The sequence below is a fragment of the Eschrichtius robustus genome, chromosome 16 (genome assembly GCF_028021215.1).
Source record: "Eschrichtius robustus isolate mEscRob2 chromosome 16, mEscRob2.pri, whole genome shotgun sequence".
Taxonomy (NCBI): domain Eukaryota; kingdom Metazoa; phylum Chordata; class Mammalia; order Artiodactyla; family Eschrichtiidae; genus Eschrichtius; species Eschrichtius robustus.
The window spans coordinates 79,405,208-79,425,760 of NC_090839.1; the positions used below are offsets into that span (position 1 = coordinate 79,405,208).

Below are 20,553 nucleotides of genomic sequence, written 5' to 3' on the forward strand. Positions count from 1 at the left end.
AAACTTGCATAAATAGTACAGAGAGGCCCTGTATGCCTAACACCCAACTTATCCTAAAGTTAACATCTTCCATCATCATGATACAATTAGCAAAGCCAGGGAATTAACTGGTACAATCCTGTTAACTAATCTACAGACCTCGTGGGAATTTCCCCGGTTTTCCAACCATGTCCGTTTCTTCTTCAGGATCCAATCCTGAATCCACATTGCATTTCATGCTTATGTCTCTTGGTCTCCTTTGACCTGGGATAGCTCCTCAGTCTCTCGTTTTTTGTTTGTTTTGTTTGCTTGTTTTTTGTAAAAATACTAGTTTTAATCTTGTTTATTTCTATCTTTTGAAGGCTTAGGGGGACCTCAAACATACAAAATCTGGTTAATCATGATCCTCGGTTCACAAACACTATCATCTTTGGTCTAGGCAGAACTATCTTTCCTCTTCATTTATTTTTTCATTTATTTTTGCAATGACTTTGACACTTTTGAAGAGTACTGGACAGTTATTTTTTAGAAGGTCTCTCGATATGGGCTTGTCTGATGTCTTCTCATGATTAAAATTAAGGTTATCGTTATACATTTTTTAGCAAGAAAACCAGAGGTGATGTTGTGCCCCTTCAGGGCATCAGATTGGGCGTTCGTGGTGTCTTATTACCAGTGACATTAACCTTGATCTTTTGGTTAAGGTGGTGTCTTCTGGGCTTCTCAATTGTAATGTTACTATTTTCCCTTTACAAAGGGAGATAATTTGAAGCTTTGCAAATATCTTCTTTTCTAAAAATTTTTATATAACACACTTTAAATTTATTTATACAAATAAAATATATAATATACTAATGATATACACATTACACAATATATGTTCTAAATAGTATTGATAGAACAATTACAGTAACTCTTTATTGAGTATCCAGTACTGGTTGATTTGTGTCCAGATAAGGAATAACAATCATTTAAAAAAAAAACTGAGTTACGGGCTTCCCTGGTGGCGTAGTTGTTAAGAATCTGCCTGCCAATGCAGGAGACACAGAGAGAAACCTGGTTCTCATTATCCCTACTTTACCTACTTACTTATTCAATCCTACTCTATGTATACAGTAGTTTCAGAATTGTTAGCCCAGACCCCTGCAGAAAACAAGCTTACTTTCTGGAATACAGTATATGCAGTGGTTCCTTTTTCTTTAACCTTATAAGATCAAGTCAAAATTGTCCAAACAGTTCCCAAGTTACTTAGATTAGCGATGTTCTTCCCCATCCTTCCGTACGGTTACATAATTCATATATAATCTCATTAGGTTCATTTTTCACCACTGGCATTCCATTTTGGGTCCTGTTCCCCACATTCTAGTTGAATTTATTATTATTTTTGGCCATCTGAAACATCATCGTAGTTCTAAGAGTCAGATTTGTGTATAAAGGGACCCAGAGAGAAGTGTCCCTTCATTCCTTCTGTCCTGCTTCCATCTCCACGTCCTTTCCATCCCATTCTCACCCACCCCCTGTAGGTAACCAATCTCATTAGTTTCTGGTTGGTCCTTCCTGCATCTTTTTTGCACAGATGAGCAGATACAGGGATTTATTTTTATATTAGCATTTGTCTTAAATAAGGCTTAGCATACTATATGTATTCTTTTCCACTTTGTCTTTTTCACTTAACAGTATGTTAAAATCACTCTGTATTAGTTCATAGCAATCGCCCTTGTTAATTTTCATAGCTGCATACTACTCCATGGTGTGGATGTGCCACAGCTTATTCAGCTACTCTCTCCCATGACTAGGCATGAAGGTAGCTTCCAACATTTTGCAACTGCAAACAAGACAGCAACGTACACCTGGATTTTCATGTTGTTGAAGATGTATCTTCAGAGTAGATTTCTGGAAGTGGGATTGCTGGGACAAAAAGTAAGTGGAAAATTAAGTTGACGCTTTGTTGGGTGCTACCAAACTCTCCTCCAGAAAGGTGGCACCAGTTTGCATTTCTACCAGCAATCTATGACATTGGCTATTTCTCCAGAACCTTGACCACAGAGTATGTTGTCACAGTAAAAAATTTTTGCAAATATCATGGGTGAGAAATAGAATCTTAGCGTTATTTTACTGTGAATTTCCCAATTATGAATGAGTTTAGTAGAAAAGTAGCTTTCCGCTCCGATTCCTCACAGACTTTTCTCTTACAAAGAGGGACTTTTTGTAATACTATTGAGGTCTGTGGAAGAAGGGAGACATATGGTGTGATGTGGAACTCCCATTGGACAGAAGAGCACACAGAAAGGCAATACCTCTCTTAGCATTGTCCAGGGAGGAATTCGTTTGGTGAAAGATGTGAAGGGTCATTTCCTGGTTTCCAGTTTTGCTAAGATGCAGGAATCAAAGACCTTCACTAGCCACGTGTGACTCTGGCTAGCTCCTGGCTCAGCTTGGCAGTGTATCAGGAGCCTCACCTCCAACAGAGCCTGCATGACAAAATATCTGGAGTGCTAGGGTGACCCTTTGGCTGTCCATATGTCCACCAAGTTGAAATCTCCTTTCCTGTTCATGGCCAAACCAACTATTTAAGTAGGGGATACTGAGATTGAGCAGATGAGAACCCGTATCCTGTACAAAAAACCTCTCTGCAAGGTGTCTTGTGATTCACCTTCAATATTTGGCTGATTGACATTTACATCTCCATGGAGGGGCCACAGACTCAGGCATGCAGGAACTTCACAGACATGAATGTAGTCTTTAGGGGGCAGAATCATCGGTCAAGATGATTGATCAGAGGCCCTTGAAAGCAGGGTCCATCACCTGACACTAAGACCCTGAAGCTGTGGAGGAAGCCACGAGTGGTCTGTGCAGGGCCCTCCCAGCAGGCGGCTGGTGATGGCAAGACCATGTCACAGGGCAACCTGAAGAAGGCCTTCATTCACACCTTCTAGAACCAACCTCTGTGCACCTATGGCACCCTCAGTGGTCCACTGTGTGGGTGGAATTCCAGCAAGGTGTCTCATACTTGGCACTTTGGACAACCCTAGCTCCTGAGCCAGGCGGATGGTACAATGAGGACAGTCTAGAACCTTCAGCCACCCACACTTCGGTCTTCCTTTGGCCTCGTCTGATGGAAACCCAGACTCCAGAGGCCCCGCCATCCTGTACCAATGGCCTAGACTCCACTAGCCCTAAACTCTTTAGTGAGAAATAAAATATTGCCTGCCATATCAGTAAACAAAGGATGTTGTAGTCCTCAGCGATTGCAGACACCTCGACGGTGAGCCCTGAGGGAACTCAGGAAGCAAACAGAGAATACCTGCCATCTAGCAGCCATCAAACTGCAGCCACCCCAGACGGTGCAGCCTCAGAGTGGGAAAACACAGGATACTGGCCCCAGACAGCAGAGGTGCATATCAAAGGAATGATGTCAGTGAGCCCAGACTCTTGCATCTTCCCATACATAGAAAAGTGCTAAATTCCGTAACTTGAGAAGTCTAGTTTTCTTTTATTTACAGTAACCTTTTCTTCTGACTACCTGGGGCTGTTGTAAAAACTCCTACATATCCTGGGTTCCCCCCTTCCTCTTTGGAACAGTTTTCTCAGCGTTTATCTGAGAGGCTGTCTCTCGGGCTTGAAGTCCTAAGAATGTCCGCCGAATAAAACAGAACTCTCAACTTTTAGGTTGTGCACTTTTTTTCAGTCGACATTAGGATCCACCCTTAATTCTGATCGGCCATGTTCTCAGACCCTCTTCATCTCAAACAAGCAATGTCTTTGAAAATAATCACTCAACAGATACCACTGCTCCAAAGAGAAATCAAAACTCTGAACTGAACGGTCAGGGGACAAGACCGTTCAAACATTTTGTATTTGCTCTGCTGCATCTCATGGTGCTAAGACCACAAAGACCTTTTTACTAGGTGGTTTCACCTTCCCCCTTGTCCTTCAGAAGCAGCAATGTTGTTTCCTTATTAATTCGGTGATACGAAAACCACCTAAGAAAGCAGCATATTTCTTTGAAAAAAAAAAAAAGGCTGAAAGCAAGCCTCAGAAATGATAATGGTTGTCTGAGGGTGGTAGGATTATAGACGATTTAAATTTGTCTTTTTCAAATTCACCATAATGCTGTTGCGCCTTTAGGGAACAAGAAAAAGATTGGCAGTGACTCGCTTTGAATTTAACAGCTCTGGGCAAGGTAGGAAGTCTCAGTTGCTAATGTGGCCACCATCCTAGCTTTCCATCTGAGTTCATTATTCCAAGCCTAACAGCAACACAAAACCTGCCTGGATCACTTTTTGTGTCTGGAGGAAAATTAACTCAGCTTCTAAGGAGATGGGAATTTCCCGGTCGTCCAGTGGTTAGGACTCGGGGCTTTCAGTGCCGTGGCCTGGGTTCAATCCCTGGTTGGGGAACCAGGACCCCACAAGCCCCATAAGCCCCTCGGAGTGGCCAAAAACAAACAAACAAACAAACACCACCCAATAACTTCTAAGGAGATGTAAAATTTTAACTAAGAATCTCCACTGGACAACAACTTAACGATTGTAACTCAGATTTTCTGGAAAGACTAGCTCATCAACCCATTCTGGCGAGAGAAAAAGTACAGGAATTCCTCTTTAACCTGGAGTCCCCCTTAAGCAAAATCAAATACATGTGCCTGTAGTTCTGCATGCCATTTAGGACATCAAGCATCCCTGTTCCCTGTATGTGGTCTGTGAGATCTACTTTTCAGGGATAATTAGAAAGTGGGAACCAGGGACTGGAAATAGAAAAGCAAAGCAAAGCAGATGGCAGCGAAAGAGGCTCGGGTCTCCCGCTAAGTCTCGGGAAAGTCTCTGGAGCAGAAAGCAAGTAACCCTGCTCTCCTTCGAGGTCTGCGAAGAGGATGGGTGTGAGGGATGACCACACGGGCTGGGTGAAGGCACAGCCCGGGATGCAGGAGCTAACAGCCCTGAAATAATAAAACCAGAAACGTTTTGAATATTTGGAGAGAAGATGAGTCAGAGGAACAAAAAAAGAGAATCTGCAGTGAAGCATAACGGATTTATAAGTGTCGCACCGGAATGCAGGGGAGGGTTTTTCAAAATATTGCGTAAAAGATGGGAAGTGGAAATATTGCAGCACAGAACCTCCGAGATGTCCCGCTTCAGCACCGGTATTATCTCTCCTGCTTTCCGTTGTCTCTTTTTTGTGTGTGTGTAGGTTTCCCAAACGTAAAAAATACCTGCCTTCGCTCCTCCAACCCTATTTTCCCACAGCGTTTAAGGTTGCCCTGCTTTGACCTCATGGTGGTTTCCAGGAATCGAGGGATTACAGGGTTTGCTTCTTACCGAATGTGGGAGGCTTGCTCCCAGAATCACGGGCCTGTTTGCTGGGGCAGAGCCAACTTGCCCTGGGTGCTAACCCCTATGTACTCTCCATGGCTCCGTCCCCTGAGCCCCACCACTTACATGACTTCACCTGGAAGCCGAGGCTGCTGGATGTCATTAACTTCTGCATTTTCCGAGTGCCCCCAACAGGCTAAGCTCTGTCACTCCGTGGGGCACTAGTGCCTTATTGGCAAAATGGGTCATTGTGACAAGGTGTTTGGATGATGGATTGCTTAAACGATGAAGCCATCAAGGAATAAGTCCAAGATCAGATTACATTTAATTATGGGATAAAAGAATTCTCATCTGTCATTCTGTTGCTGAATTAACTGAGGGAGGGAATGTAAGCTTCTCAGAAAAGAGGGGAGAGGAAGACTAAACGTACTGACCGAAGGACAAACAGGGGAGACCTGAGATACCCTCCCAGGAACCCACTGGACAGGAAAGTTCCTTGGAACAAAGCCTGACTTCTCTCAATTCCTCTCCAAGGTGCACACCTCGTCTTAAGAACATCCTTTACAGCTTGTAGCTCTTTCAAAGAGTGCTCCGTGGAGTTCCCAGGGCCACTGCATTTGGAACGCTTGCCGGTCACGCTCTGTCCATGGCGGGGCTGCTGGAAGCTGTGGTCGGTCCACAGCTCGGGAGGGAGGAGCCCGCATTGGAATCGGTGAGGCTGTGTGGGTGGTCCCCATGAACACTCCCAGTGAAGCTGGTCCTCAAGTTGGATGTGTCGCCCCTAGCATGCTTCAAGTCTTTCTTCCATGCCTTGCTGGGAGCTAGGGAACGTCTGGGGGCTCAAGAATGTGAGACACGTCCCCTCCCACGAATGTACAGCCCAACATTCAAGACCAGGAGTTACAGGATGATTTGGAAAGTGGCCTGGCATTACCTGAATCTCAACTTTCAAAGGGGCTGGGGGAGTCACTACTTATCTGAGAGGATAAACGTTACCCAAACCAGAAATGGGTTTATTGTCAGCATTTTGTTCCCTGTCTCAATCCAGCCACGGCCCTGGCCCATGAAGCTGCCTCACTGGGACCTCGGGCAGCAGCTCGGTCGCAGGGACATGAGAGCACCAGGAAATTAAAGAAAGATGCCCCGGGCCCAGCCCTGCCTACCTTGTTCTCTCTTCTTGACCTCCGCCCTCAAGGGAAATCAGAATGGGGAAGGTTGACAGGTTGACCAGGTGGGCTGGGAGAGAGAACAGGAAGGGGCTGGCAGAGGAGGAGAATCCCACGGCCAACATCCCTGCAAGGAGACCTTGGCTGCCGCAGTGCAGGGACCCACGGGGACCTGGGCCCAGGATGGCAAAAGCTGGGAGTGTGTGCGAGAGCCCTGGGCCTCCCTAGACGAGACCTCCTGCTCTGAATGGGTTCAAGCCAACACCGAAGGTCGCCACTGCGCCCTTGACGTCTGTTTCTTTTATGCTTGTGATATAAAATTTATTTTAAAATAATTGTAAGATAAAAAGACAGCCAGTTTAAAGAAAAAACAATTTAAATAAAACACTGGCTCAGAAAAGAAACGGCTGTTTGTCTAATGCAAATTAGTAACCAGACGAGAGCAAGGCTGGTCACAAGCTCGTGATTGAGCGGGCTCTCTGAGTGGCTGGGAACCGTTTCCGTCTTGTTGACAAACACATGTTGCAAGGCAGGAAATTACCCTCCTCAGTGCCTATTTTATCTCTGTTTAATTGCTGTTTGATAATAAATTACAACATAGAGTCCATTAATTAAGCCAACAATGTCTGTGGAACACCAATTCCTTCTTCTGGGAGTTGCCTTGTTACGGGAGCTTTGATTCAGTTTGTTTGCCCAACAGCACTTTATGAAGTGGTTTAAAAAGATGCCAAGTCACGTGACTGGTGGGGCAACACCCCTAGCCTGGGAGCAGCGGGTTTGGGCAGGAGGGGGAGGAAACCTTGGTGAGCCTGAGGAGGGGCAGCCTGGCAGCTGGAAAGCAGTACCAAGGATGCACTCTAATTCAGAACATGCGGTGGAAGAGAAGAAAAACCAAAACAAAACATTAGATCTACTTTCAAAACATCAGCTGATGGAAAACGACCATGGCCCCCACTTACAGGAATTCATCCCAGAGTTGGGGGGCGGGGGAGCAAGGACCAGCCTGATTTGGTTTGCCATTCCATCATCAGCTAAACGGAAGGAGAATTCATTTGGAAAAGTTCTGCATGCAGGTGGAATGGGTGAACGATGAATTCTAGATACTTCCCAACAAAGCCCCCTGTACTGGGCTGTCAAGGCCACCGGCTCCCAGCAGGAGAGGAGAACTTGGTGCCCGCCTCCTGCCCTGGCAGGGAGTAGGCAGGTAGTCACCAGGGCAAAGACTCTCCTTACATTTCACCTGTGCTGTCTGGGAGGTAGGCTACCTGGGCATTCCAGCTGGATGGGTTTAGCAGGTGACCAGGTAGGACCTTGAGGGAGGGGATGCAACAGGAGTAAAGGCTCTGGACAGAAGGGGGAGGAAGGTCAAGTTCTCAGGGAACTGCTCCAGACCGTTTGGAGCTGTGGGCATCACAAGGGTGTCAGACAGGGGTTCTGAGCAATCAGGGTCCATGGGGAGGGCAGGGGGCCCTGGGAGGAGGGGGCCGAAGGGCTACGAAAGGCAGATGCAGCTGCCTCCATGCCCTGGCCCTCAGGTTCAGCCAAAAACTTCCTGAGTGGCTTAGAAAATCTTCCCCTGAAACACCCAGGTAAAAAGGCACTGCTTAGAGCCATAGGAAGAAGCCCTCAGGTCTCTGGGAGACATTTATTGGACCATCTTTACTCCTTTTCTCATTCACAGAAGTTGGCTTCACGGGCTGGTTTTTGATTACGCAAATCCCTGCATGTGATAGTGTCTGTTACCTCACAGTTAATAAGCACTCAGTTCAAGTGGGACCTCTTCAGAAGATCGGACAGGGAAACCTGGGAGTTCAGTGTTCTAAAAGCTACTCCTGGCATTTCCCAAAATGATGGTCACGTACAGCATGGTGGTCCAGAAGTGGGCATCCCCAAGGCTCAGTGTCCAGGCTCCAGCTGCCCTCCTGGCCCAGTACCACCACGTCACCATCTCCTCTCCCGGCCATCCCGCCCGAGACTAGTGGGGGTGGATCACTGGCTTGTCATCTGACCTCTCCCAAGACGCAGCCTCTTAAATGACTGACGCAACCATCCCCTTCAGGCCACAACTCCCCACCTCCATTTCCCCGGCCACCAAGACTTTTAGGGTACTTTACTCCTCCAGACCCTGGGAGGCAAAAACTGGAGAGTCAGTAGGGACTGAAGGTCAGGATGGCTCCAGAGCGTCCATCCCTCTCTGAACTCCTCCGGGACTGGCTGTGCCTGATCTAAACATATCATTACCACACTGCCCCCCACCGCAGCCGCAGGTGAACCTTCAAGAGCTCCCCAGTGCCCTCAGGGTCAAGTCCCAAACTCTCCAGGCCAGCATCATTCCATCACTGGGAACCTGTTAGAAATGCAATATCTCAGCTCCCCCCCCACTGCCCCCCGACTCAGAAGCTCTGAGGATGGGGCCCAGGAGCTGGTGCTGTCATAAGCCTTCCAGATGATTCTGCTGCACACTGACGTGTGACACCCAGTGCCTTGGAACATGTCTTATGAGGCCTTGGAGAGCCGCCTCTCCATCTCTCTTCCGCCTCATCTCTCAGCACGTCTTTCTCTCTTGCATCCTAAGCCCTGGCCAAACTGGGCTACCTCCTGCCTCTTAGCACGCAGCACCCCAGGCTATCTCACTCTTCTCACATCTTCTACGCTGTAGGTTTCCTGGTCTTTCCTCCTCCAGTGTAAACCACTTGAGAGCAGGGGCTGTATCTTATCAACTGCCAAATACAGTCATCACCAGTGTCTGTAGTAGGTGCTCAAGACCCATCTGTTGAGTGAAGGAAGAAATGAATGGATGAAGACACTGGGCTCTTTAGTGCATCTTGCCTTTGATGCTAAAGCTCTGTTTCTCCACGGAAGGAAGCAGGCCCAGGCTTCCTGGTCGTCCTTCTGCTTCCTGCGGGCACTTTTAGGCAGTGGTAGGGCTCCGGAAATTATCTTGAATTCAATGGACTGGATTTGAATTTAAAATGCTTGGGTTGTGCTGGAGAGCCTGCTCTAGCACAGCCCCAAAGAGCCTGTTCACAGGCACTTGCTCCTCTGTGCCTCAGTTTCCCCATGCTGCCTGCTTGCCTCCTAGAGTGACCGCAAGGAGCAAAAGAGCAAGTTCAGCCTGGCGTTACTTGCCCACTTTCAGAAGACACATCACACACTGAAGGCAGCGGAGGGTCTGGATTATGAGAACTACCTGCGGTGATAGTAAAGGAAATGCAGCTCTTCTCTTTCCAGATGCTGGCTTAATGGGAAAGCAAAAGTGCTCTGAGCAGAGAGAACCACGAGCCATAAATGCATGCGAGAGTCTGTGTGTATGACCGATGAACGTGAACTTGGCACGTAAGGTGTGTGTCCATAAAACGTGAGAGAGATGAAGGGAGCTTACGGGGCATTCTGTCCAATGTCTTCCTTTTACAGATGAACAAACAGAGATTGCGAGTCTGGCTTAGAACCAACCATCCTGTGCTCCTCTGGGATTGAATGTTTTCCCAGTTTGTAGCTTGCCTTTTATTACTATTGGTTGACATAAAATTGGTTTAAACTTTGATGCATGTCAAGTCTAATGACATTTTTGGATATATTTTCTCCCAGTTCTACAGGATTTCTGCTAAGCTCTTGGTGCACACACCCATATATGCATACACACACATGCACACACACACACACACACACACACACACACACACTGTGGGCTAGCACAAAGCTGTCAAAGGAAATTCATTTACCAGGCTCTATTTTTACTTCGTTGGTTGATTGTTTTGCCCTTTTCGGTTATCTTTGCTATCTCCTGGGAGACCAGAAGACACGTGTGTTCTTTGAAATATTACTGCAAGCACATTTCTCCTTCTCAGTCAGTGCTTGGCACTTGTACCAGCACTTACAGACCAGGCCATGCTTACCACCAAACTGATGACGGCCTTTCAGAACAGAGATATCAATCAGGTTCTCATGAGGGGAGCCGCTAACACTTTCTCTGAAGTTGTAAACAGGCATATTTGGTTATAATTAAACATATGTACACGTGGCATCCATTTGCCTATTAGCAAATGACACAAATTGTATGCAGTCTCCTTTGAGTAGGAAATGTGCCCATTGATCCTCTTTAATATTTGTGTTGATGCTACCACTTGTGAATCTTTTCCCTAGTCTCTATAGAGAAACCACCAGAAAGCCTCTCGGCTGCTCAGAACAGGTAACAATTACCAAAGTAGAGGACAGAAGTTCCCAGAAGTCCTACACATCCCCTGTAGGTCCGGTGAACTTACTCCCTTCCTGCTCAGAGATGGGCTCCTACCTGGGGTCCCCAGCCATGGCACGGGTACAGTATTGCTGTGTGGTTCTCCAGCGGCCCCTGGTCCAAGCAGACGTCTTTTGCCTTGCTGTTGCGAAGCTGCAGGAATAGGCGAAACATGACCCGTCAGAGCTCATCTGGTGGAGCTACCTGCCCCCCATCCACTGTGGCTTGGTTCTGACTTCTTGATGCAAAGGCCATGAGACCCACACCCCCGCCCCCAAGTACGGACCGAAGCTTCAGTCTGTGAGGTGATCACTTTAGCAACAAAGTCCTCCAGCGGGTGGTGTGGGTACTGGCCCTCTTGCCTGTGACCCACACACATGCACATAGCTCCCCCATCCCCAGCACAAAGGAAGATCTCAGAGAACCTTTGGACATAGGAACATTGACTACACATTGGTTATCCAAGTGGACCTCGGCACCAGCACTGGTTTTCACAACCCAGGGAACCATGGGTCAGCTTTTCAGGTCATTACTGGCAATAGAGGCATGAAAAATAGTAATCAAAAGAGAGAAAAAAAAAATCTTGCCATCAGGAAAAGCTCAAGTAACATTCATTCATATATTCAAAAAATATTTACTGAATGCATACACTGGACCAGGTACCATTCTAGGTGTTTGGAATGAATCTGTGGAAGAAAAAACAAAAGTTCCCAAGACAACATCCCTGAATCTAGGCATGTCTCTTTGGAAGCATGTAAGAACTTACCTAATTTGGATCTCCAGGCCCACTGTGATTCTATATTGGTGTCCATCCCACCCACCACCCTGAAATCTCAACCAGTGGGAAAATGGCAACATTGTTGGTCTACCCCATACATCTGAGCCCCCTCCAGATTATATTCTCCATGGAAACCAAACTAACCAGGGATAAATCAAGAAGAGACGCACGGGACAATCTGCTTTTGCGCACCCAAGCTGTGTCTGGGTTCAGACAACTGAGCAGACTTTTAATAACTTTTTAAAAAAGATTTAAAAAGTAACACCATCTCATTGAGATGTTTTAGAAAATACAGAGGAAAGTAACAATGGTTCACAATCCTCTTACACAATTTTTCCCCCAATTCTGGACAATTTAATTTTGTTCAGTTTTGGCTGTAATGAGCAGCAAAGCATAAAGCTTTGTTCACGTTTCAGATTTCCTTAAGAATAGACTCCTAGAACTGAGACTACGGTATCAAAGGGTATGGAGACCTTAATGTTCTTAAAACATGCTGCCCAACTGCTTTCTGGAAGCTTTGGACTAATTGATATTCCTATCCAGAAGGTATGTAAATACTTAACCAGTCCTGAGTTTCACCCTTTAAAAGTATTGTGTTGATCAAAGTGTACAAACTTCTAGTTATAAGATGAGTAAGTTCTGGGCATCTATGTACAGCATGGTAATTATAGCTGACAATATTGATAGCAACATACTTGACAGTTGCTAAGTGAGCAGATCTTAAATGTTCTCACCACAAAAAAGAAATGGTAATTATGTGGCATGTTAGCTAATGATATGGTGGTGATCATTTTGCAATATATAAGTGTATCAAATCAACAAGTTGTACAGCTTAAACTTATACAATGTTATACGTCAATTATATCTCAAAGCTGGACAGAGAGAAAGTAAAAGAACATCAGCTTGGGGAAAAAAGTCAATGGGGGAGCATTTTTTTTTTTTTTTTTTGGTAAGCTACAGGTTTCAAGCCAGAGGAAAAGCACCTTCTGATATCTGAGTATCACCCCTTTTCTCTTGGAAACCAATTCCTTATATTAAATCCCATGTTTGAAATACCTAGGATAGATTCTCTTTTTCTTTCTTTCTTTCTTTCTTTCTTTCTTTCTTTCTTTCTTTCTTTCTTTCTTTCTTTCTTTCTTTCTTTCTTTTTCTTTCTTTCTTTCTTTCTTTCTTTTTCTTTCTTTCTTTCTTTCTTCCTTTCTTCTTTCTCTTCCTTCCTTCCTTTCTCCCTTCCTTCCTTCCTTGTAGCATTCTTTTTAAACCCAAGGTTCCAAAAGTCCATAAAGAGGGATGTAGAGAGAAGTGATGAATCAGACCTATTAAACAACATTCCCAGAGTTGGTCCAAAGAGAGCTATCTTTAAAGAATTGCAAAGCTAACTTAGGAGACCAGCACTATGACTTTAGTTCTTTTATGGATGCTTTAAGGAAATGCTTGTTGCCAGTGCTTTCAATGGTGCAAAGATTAACTACATGGAAAAGCCCAGACAACTTCTGAGTCGAAAAGTAATTCAGAAGAGTTAGATTTTTGAAAGTGATGAAATTTTAGAAATACCTTTACCCATGTATTTTGCTTTTATTTTTCTTTTTATGTATACATAAGAGCAATATGGTAAAAATGTCTACTGAAGTCTAACAAAGCATTTAAACTAAGTGTAAAATAAAAATTAGAGGTGTTAAAAATTAATAAAAAATATTACTGTTTGAGAGCTGACAAAAGATATCCTGTTTTTATAAATTTATACTGAATAGTAAATTGGAATGCTTCATGTTTAGCAATTATTCCCTTTTTGAGAATTACCTATGTATTTTCCCATTGGGATCTCAAGTGGTTTCATTATAGATTTGTAAGAGCTCTTTACATATTAAGGATATTAATGTTTTTGTGGCATATGTGTTCCATATAATGATTTCAGAAAACCAGGCTTTTAAATTTTGTTTCTAATGTTTATGCAAGCACATCTCTCATTCAGTAATTTAATAAATATTTATTGAGGGCCTGGTACTGTGCTAAGTGTAACACAGTTTTCTCCCCTTCAATATTGCTGTAAACAGTGGCACCCATGTAGCATATGTTTGACTTTTCTTTTTTAACATTTCGTATACAAACTACCGTAATTTACATGTGTTTCCTCATTGTAAATAAGCTTGTCTTCCTAGATTTCTGTGTGTATGTGTGTTCTACCAATTAACTACTTTTGCAGTTTTAATCCTGTGTTATTTCTTCTACTTTGTTTTGTGTAAAAGGGGAAAAATAAAAAAGCTGGAATCCCCAAAAAAAAGAGTCCCTGCTCTGAAGCATGGTCTGGAGAGAGAGACAGACACAGGAAGAGCTAGTACAATGACTGAATTATGCCAGGGCAGCAAGGAGCCTGCCTTCACCCCATCTGAGGGCTTCAGAGACTAAGGGGAGATGACTCCTGAGCTAAATGTTAAAGAGGATTAAGTGGAAGAGATGCTGGCAATGTTCTGTTTTTCACCCAGGGGACAGCTACATGGATTTCTGCTTTATATTATTATGTTGCACATGTTTGGTTTATGCATATTGTATGTGTGTCGTATTTCATATAAATAATGCTAAAAGAAAAAAAAAAAGATGAGCAAAAGTGAACTAGGGAGCAAACGCTTTTCAGTAGGAGCCTAGCACAGAATTTTGAACAGAAGAGTTGGTGGCTAATGTTTCTGTACACACTGAAGTGCTTTTGCATTGGAAAGGCAATATCTGACACATGTAAGAGTCAGGACATAAAGTATTTGCATATCTTTTAAAATTTTTGTCTTTTTATTGAAGTATAGTTAATTTACAATGTTGTGTTAGTTTCTGGTGTACAGCAAAGTGATTCAGTTATATATGTGTGTGTGTGTACATATATATATCTTTTATATATATATTCCTTATATATATTCTTTTTCATATTCTTTCCCTTTATAGTTTATTACAAGATACTGAATATAGTTCTCTGTGTTATACAGTAGGACCTTGTTGTTTACTCTATATGTAGTAGTTAGTATCTGCAAATCCCCAACTCCTACTTTATCTCTCCCTGCATATCTTTCTTTAAGAATTAATTTAAGACATTCCAGCTAATAGGGAGGAATAAAAATTTACAACTCAAGGAAGAATGACTTATTATCTAAGTGGGTATGGGCCCCAACACTGCTTGTAGGGTGAGGCAGAAACACCAGGGGCTGACGCCTGCTCAGAGGTGTCTGTCTCCCTTTGCCTCTGTGCTGGGGTCTGGCGCGGCAAAAAGAACTAGTAGCAGTGAGCATTAAAACACAATTGTCTGAATAATGGTAAATTCTGTCACCGAACTGCATTTGACTAAAATGTTATTCTTCAAGAAGGTATAAAGTGCAAATAAAGTATAATAATATTTGAGTCTTAACATTCCACATAATATTCACAAAGACTGAAAATTAACATCAACTGATGAAGAGGTCGGTAAAAGTTCTTGTATTACATACTACTTGACCCTTCATTTTGGAGGCTCAGAGATTAATTTAAAAAAATAAATTAGAGGTTACCAAAATGTAATTATAAGAACAGGGCATATACAGTGCACATGATGAGAAAGCTTTTTAAAAGCCCCCAAGCAAGCTAGCTAAAAAATGAAGAAAGAAAGAGCAAGGAGCATTAAAACCAGAAATACTCACTGGCCTGGGGAAAAACTCTCAAACAGAATTGTACATGAAAAACAAAGGCTAGAAAGTACTCATATCGTATGATACTCACTCTGCCTTCCTCTTTTTCCCACTGCTCTGGGGTCTGGGTGTGGTGAAAAGAACCCACAGGAGTGTTAAAAACAGAGTCGTCTAAATAATGCTAGATCTTGTTACCAAACTGAATTTGATTCAGGTTGGTTTCTTCCATTTAATACTATAGTCCATCTGAAATATATTTCAGTATATGGTGAGCTCAGCAAGCAGAGAAGGAGTAAGAGAAACCAGTGCCCTAACATGTTAACATTGATCATAGCTAGGAATTGAGATTTTTAAAAAATTAATTAATTTTTGGCTGCCTTGGGTTTTCGTTGCTGTGCGCAGACTTCTCATTGCGGTGGCTTCTCTTGTTGCGGAGCATGGGCTCTAGGTGCGCAGGCTTCAGTAGTTGTGGCGCATGGGCTCAGCAGTTGTGGTTCGTGGGCTCTAGAGCGCAGGGTCAATAGTTGTGGCGCACAGGCTTAGTTGCTCTGTGGCATGTGGGATCTTCCCAGACCAGGGCTCGAACCCGTGTCCCTTGCATTGGCAGGTGGATTCTTAACCACTGTGCCACGGGGGAAGCCCCGGGAATTGGGATTTGACATAAGTTTTGTTTTTATCTTTTTGTTTTCTATGTAATCTATGTATTGAATTTATTACTTTAAAAAGATAGGGCGCTTCCCTGGTGGCGCAGTGGTTGGGAGTCTGCCTGCCGGTGCAGGGGACGCGGGTTCGAGCCCTGGTCTGGGAGGATCCCGCATGCCGCGGAGCAACTAGGCCCGTGAGCCACAATTGCTGCGCCTGCGCGTCTGGAGCCTGTGCTCGCGGTGAGAGGCCGCGGTGGTGAGATGCCCGTGCACCGCGGTGAGGAGTGGCCCCCGCTTGCCACAACTGGAGAAAGCCCTCGCACAGAAACGAAGACCCAACACAGCCATACATACATACATTAAAAAAAAAAAAAAGATAGGAAAATTTGCAAAAACAAAAGGCTTCTCCCCTCCAAAAATCAGATTATGATCTCTATGTTATCTCCAAGGCCACTCCACCCTTCAGCTCCACAGTTGTCATTTACACTGTGCTTCATGTGAATGGCAGGCCCTGGAGTTCTGCAGTCCACAGCCTGTGGAACTGTGCCCTGGACTTCTGGCATTTTCTCATTTTTATTCTTTCTCTTTGCAAAGGTATTTTTCTTCATTTATAAAATTATCACATAAACATTAGTGACACCTGGGAAAACATGATAAAATATCCACATAAAAACTGTCTGTCCCACTATGTAGAAGTTTCACCTCCCAATACTATTCTCTTGCTTACTTCCAATCTAAAATGGTAGCTAATCTAATTTTATAGTCCTGACTTTTTCCTCGTAAGTCTTATATTATCAATATTTTTCTCACATCATTAAACTTTTGTATACACCTTTTGAAATGGCTGCAAACTATTGCAAACCATTAATATAGTATATTTAACTAACCTTCAAGTTAAATTCAAATTTTTGATCAAGGAAAAAATAAATCCCTGAGATGAACAATTTTACTCGCAAATCTTTGTCCTCATTTCAGATTATTTGCTTGGGATAAGAGTGGAGAGGAAAGTATGACTCTCATTAAGCTTTTTAATACATCTGGTTCAAACTGCTTTTTAAAAAGCTTGTTTCAATTTGCACTCTCACCAGAGGACCTGTGCTTTTTCATATTACTAAGACCTCGCTGGCAAAGTACCAACATATATTCCAAAATTGACCCTTTGTTCATTTGGTAGAAGGAAAAAAGTTACCTCAGTGTATTTTAAATTTTAATTTCTTTGATTATGAAATAAATATAAAAATTTCATCCACTTGTATGTTCTCTTGTACTTTGTCTATTTTTCTTTGGGGATGTTTTATTTTCTTATTTAAATCAAAATTTTTATTTAAATCAATTCACAGAATTCATTATACATTAATGGTACTATCCATTCATCTATAGTATTTATGACATACAGATTTCCAGCTTGGAATATTATTTCTCCATTCAGTTGATATATAGATTATTTTAATATTTATGAACTCATGTCAAATATCATTTTTCTTTGCATTTTCTTGCATAGCTTTCATTCTTAGAGAGCCTGTCCCCAGAGTTCAGATTCATATCTATTTCCGGATGGTTCAATTATGGCTTTTCTTTCATTTAATGCTATAGTCCTTCTGAAATATACTTGGGGATATGATATGCTGTAAAAATCTAAGTTGTTCTCTTTTCCAAAGAGCTGGGCAATTTACCCAATTGTCTTACGAACAATCCATTTACTGCCCACTGTTTTTCGATGCCTCCTTTATATTTGATCTTTGAAAACCAAAAACAAAGAGAAACATGTGGACCTATTAATAAGTAGTAGGACGTATCAGGTACTGGTCTAAGATCTCTATATATGGCGGCTTGTTTCATCTTCCCAACAACCCCACGCAGTAGGTACTTTCACTTCCCCATTTTACGGATGAGGGGACAGAAGCTGAAAGGACCCACTCGGACTTGAATCCAGCAGGCTGGCTCCAGAATCTTCATGAGTCCTTAACCACTACACTCACTGCCCCTGCAAGAAGCAAGCTCCCCATCCAGACTCCAGCCCCAAAGGGACACTTTGCCTGCACCTTGATGATTTAACCTGGGGCTGATTTACTCCCTTCAAAAGGCTTCTCACATAAAATAGAAAAATTCACAGTTGTAGGAAAAGGAAACCCTCTAAGTCCATGAGAGTCTTCCTAGCTTAAGCTTGACTGTCACGTGGAGTTCCAGGGAGCCCTGGGAAGAAATCCAAATGCCAGAGGTAGTGGGGTATCTCTGATGGGTCCAGAGCACCCGGCTCCCTGAGCCCTGACCAGAATCTGTGCCACCGATTCCTCATCCAAACACACAGGGATGTAACAGGGAAGATGCCCAAGTGCTTATACACATGCATGTTCTCAGCAGTGCTGCTTATAATATTTTTTTTTAAAAAGGAAACAACAGAAATGTCTATGTTTTCAAGCAAAACACAGCATACACAAAAGGTACCATCTTATACAGCCATTAATAATGTTGCAGAAAAAGGCTTAACAACACAGGAAAATATTCTCTATTATTAGTAACATTTCAAATTATTAGGCATTGTGGACAGCCTGGTTTTAGTTTCAAATATCTATATACATCTATATCCATAGAGAGGTGTATATAAAAAGTATATGTATGTATATAAAAAATGTATTTTTACTAAAAAGAAATACACACACACACACAATAAAGCAGACCATACATCCAAATGTACACATTATCTTTGGAATTAGAATGCTTATGTCTAATCCTGGCTTTATGACTTACAAGCTGCGAGACCTTAGATAATGTATTTCATGTCTCTAACTCTCAGCGTTCCTATCAATAAAATGGAAATAACACTACTGCCTAGTAAAGTGAGGGTGACTGAACTCATATGTGAAAAGCACTTAGAACAGTACCGGCACATTGTAAGTGTTCATTGCCATTATCGCTATTTTCAAACTTTTCTAAAATGCAGGTTTATGGCATTTGTACTAAGAGAAAAGCCAATCTGTTTTAATATTCAGAAAGGTGACATCCGAGAAAATCTGAGAAGGGCATCCGTACCCTTTCTTTGGCAGTAAGTGGCTCTGGCCCACGGCACTGGGCAGTGGACAGACAGGTCCAGTCCCCGCCTCTCTTTACACCCAACTTCCTGCTCAATGTCCCAGGTACAGGTCCCAGGGGACCTCAGAATGTCCTAAACAGAACTCATGGTCCGCTCCACACTGTAGGAAAAACGATGGCCCACGCCCCCACTGATTACATGTATCCCCCCACCAGCCGGTGAGAGCCTTGCTGTCAAAGCCTGCAACTCCAAAAACTAATCATTGAATGAATGAATGAATGAATGAGTGAACGACTCTGTTCCCTGTTTTCCCCCAGCAAGGCAATCCACAGCCCACCGCACAGCCATCCAAGCCGAGAGCATGCGTGGTCTTAATTACCTCCCCGTAGGCAATGGTGTTATTGTATCTTCTCATTTCTGGGTAGACGTGGTCCAGGTACCACTGGAAATTCTTACACTTTAAACTCTTCCTCAAGGCTTTTCTTTCTGAGACATCGCCTATGTCAATTCCTGGACTCTGAAAGTAAGCAAAGGGCATTAGTGACCAGGAGGCGCTGGCCAAAACCGTCAGAGAGAAATCTGAAGCCCCTACTTGATCATCTAGCCCCGAGCTAGACGCTACTGTCCCCCGAGCACAGCACGCGACCCCCAAAGTCAGCCTACCTTACCATCATCAAAGGGATCCCGTGACACACTGATATTGACAACCTAGGCCCCATCTCCATCTCTGCCATTTCTTCAGTGACTCTCAGAACCCAATTATTAGAGGAATTATTTGATTAAGACGAGAAAATAAATGTCTATAACCTCCTCCCATCTTTCTTTTCTGTACACGTGTAATTTCCCCCCTTTGCTGGCTCTTTGCGAAGTTCATTATATGCAGATGTGAAAATAATTTTCCACTGCAAAGCTGGTAATGACGTTCTAATGAATAATTCACTCTGCTTTTACAGAAATGAACCTGTAATGTGCTGCTGTGTGCTGACAGGGGAAAATAAAGTAGCTGAAATACGATTCCAGAGCCAGCCACAGGATGGCTGTGACCCAGGGCAGACAGGATACGCTCTCCTCCACGGCGGACAGCCAGGCATCATCTTGGAGCGGAAGTGTTTAAATGATTTCATTAAGATTTCTTCTTCAGCAGCCAAACAGTGATTTTTTTTTTTAAAGACAAGTCACTTTAAATGTCAAACATTAATATTCAAAGGCAAACCTGGGCAGTGATATTTAACTCTTTGTTTTAATATACTTAGCGTGATTAATGAGGATGGTCATTTATGAAAAGCCTGGTAGGGAACACTGGCAGTAGGGACCGAGGAGGTTTGTAATGATGGAGAAGCACTGGAATAGGGTTGGCAGCCCTCACTTCTTCTGACCCCAAGTCACACCCCCATCCTAGATCACAACTCTCATCTGCAAACGAGAAAAATAACAACGTCTGTTCCACTGATGTCACGGGGCTGTGGGCAGAGTCGAGCGAAGATGCCCGTTCACATCCTTGCCCTGCCATGTGCTGGGTGTAGGACCTTAAGCAAGTCAATTTAACTTGCCAGAGCTGCAGTTCACTCATCTGTAAAATGGACATCACAGTGGGTTCATATCAAGCTAGCATTTATTGAGCACTTAATATTTGTTATGCTCTGTTTTAAGCCTCATTTTTATCCTTCCAGGAGCCCTATGAGACCAAGGTTAACAAACTCTGTCTTACAGATGAGAACACCAGGGCAGGCAGTTCCTCTGTCATAAGGTTGTTGTGAGGGCTAAATGA

The 20,553-nt window shown here is 43.4% G+C and overlaps 1 protein-coding gene across 1 annotated transcript in view; it reads right to left on the bottom strand.

The window, feature by feature from the left end:
* Nucleotides 1–20,553, bottom strand: part of GALNT17 (polypeptide N-acetylgalactosaminyltransferase 17) — a 447,372-nt gene that overhangs the window by 9,780 nt on the left and 417,039 nt on the right. The window contains exons 8-9 of the mRNA XM_068523846.1: nucleotides 19,165–19,302; nucleotides 10,746–10,841 (exon numbers count right to left, since the gene is read on the bottom strand). Of these exons, the coding sequence (XP_068379947.1) occupies nucleotides 10,746–10,841; nucleotides 19,165–19,302 (234 nt within the window). The remainder of the gene's footprint in view (nucleotides 1–10,745; nucleotides 10,842–19,164; nucleotides 19,303–20,553) is intronic.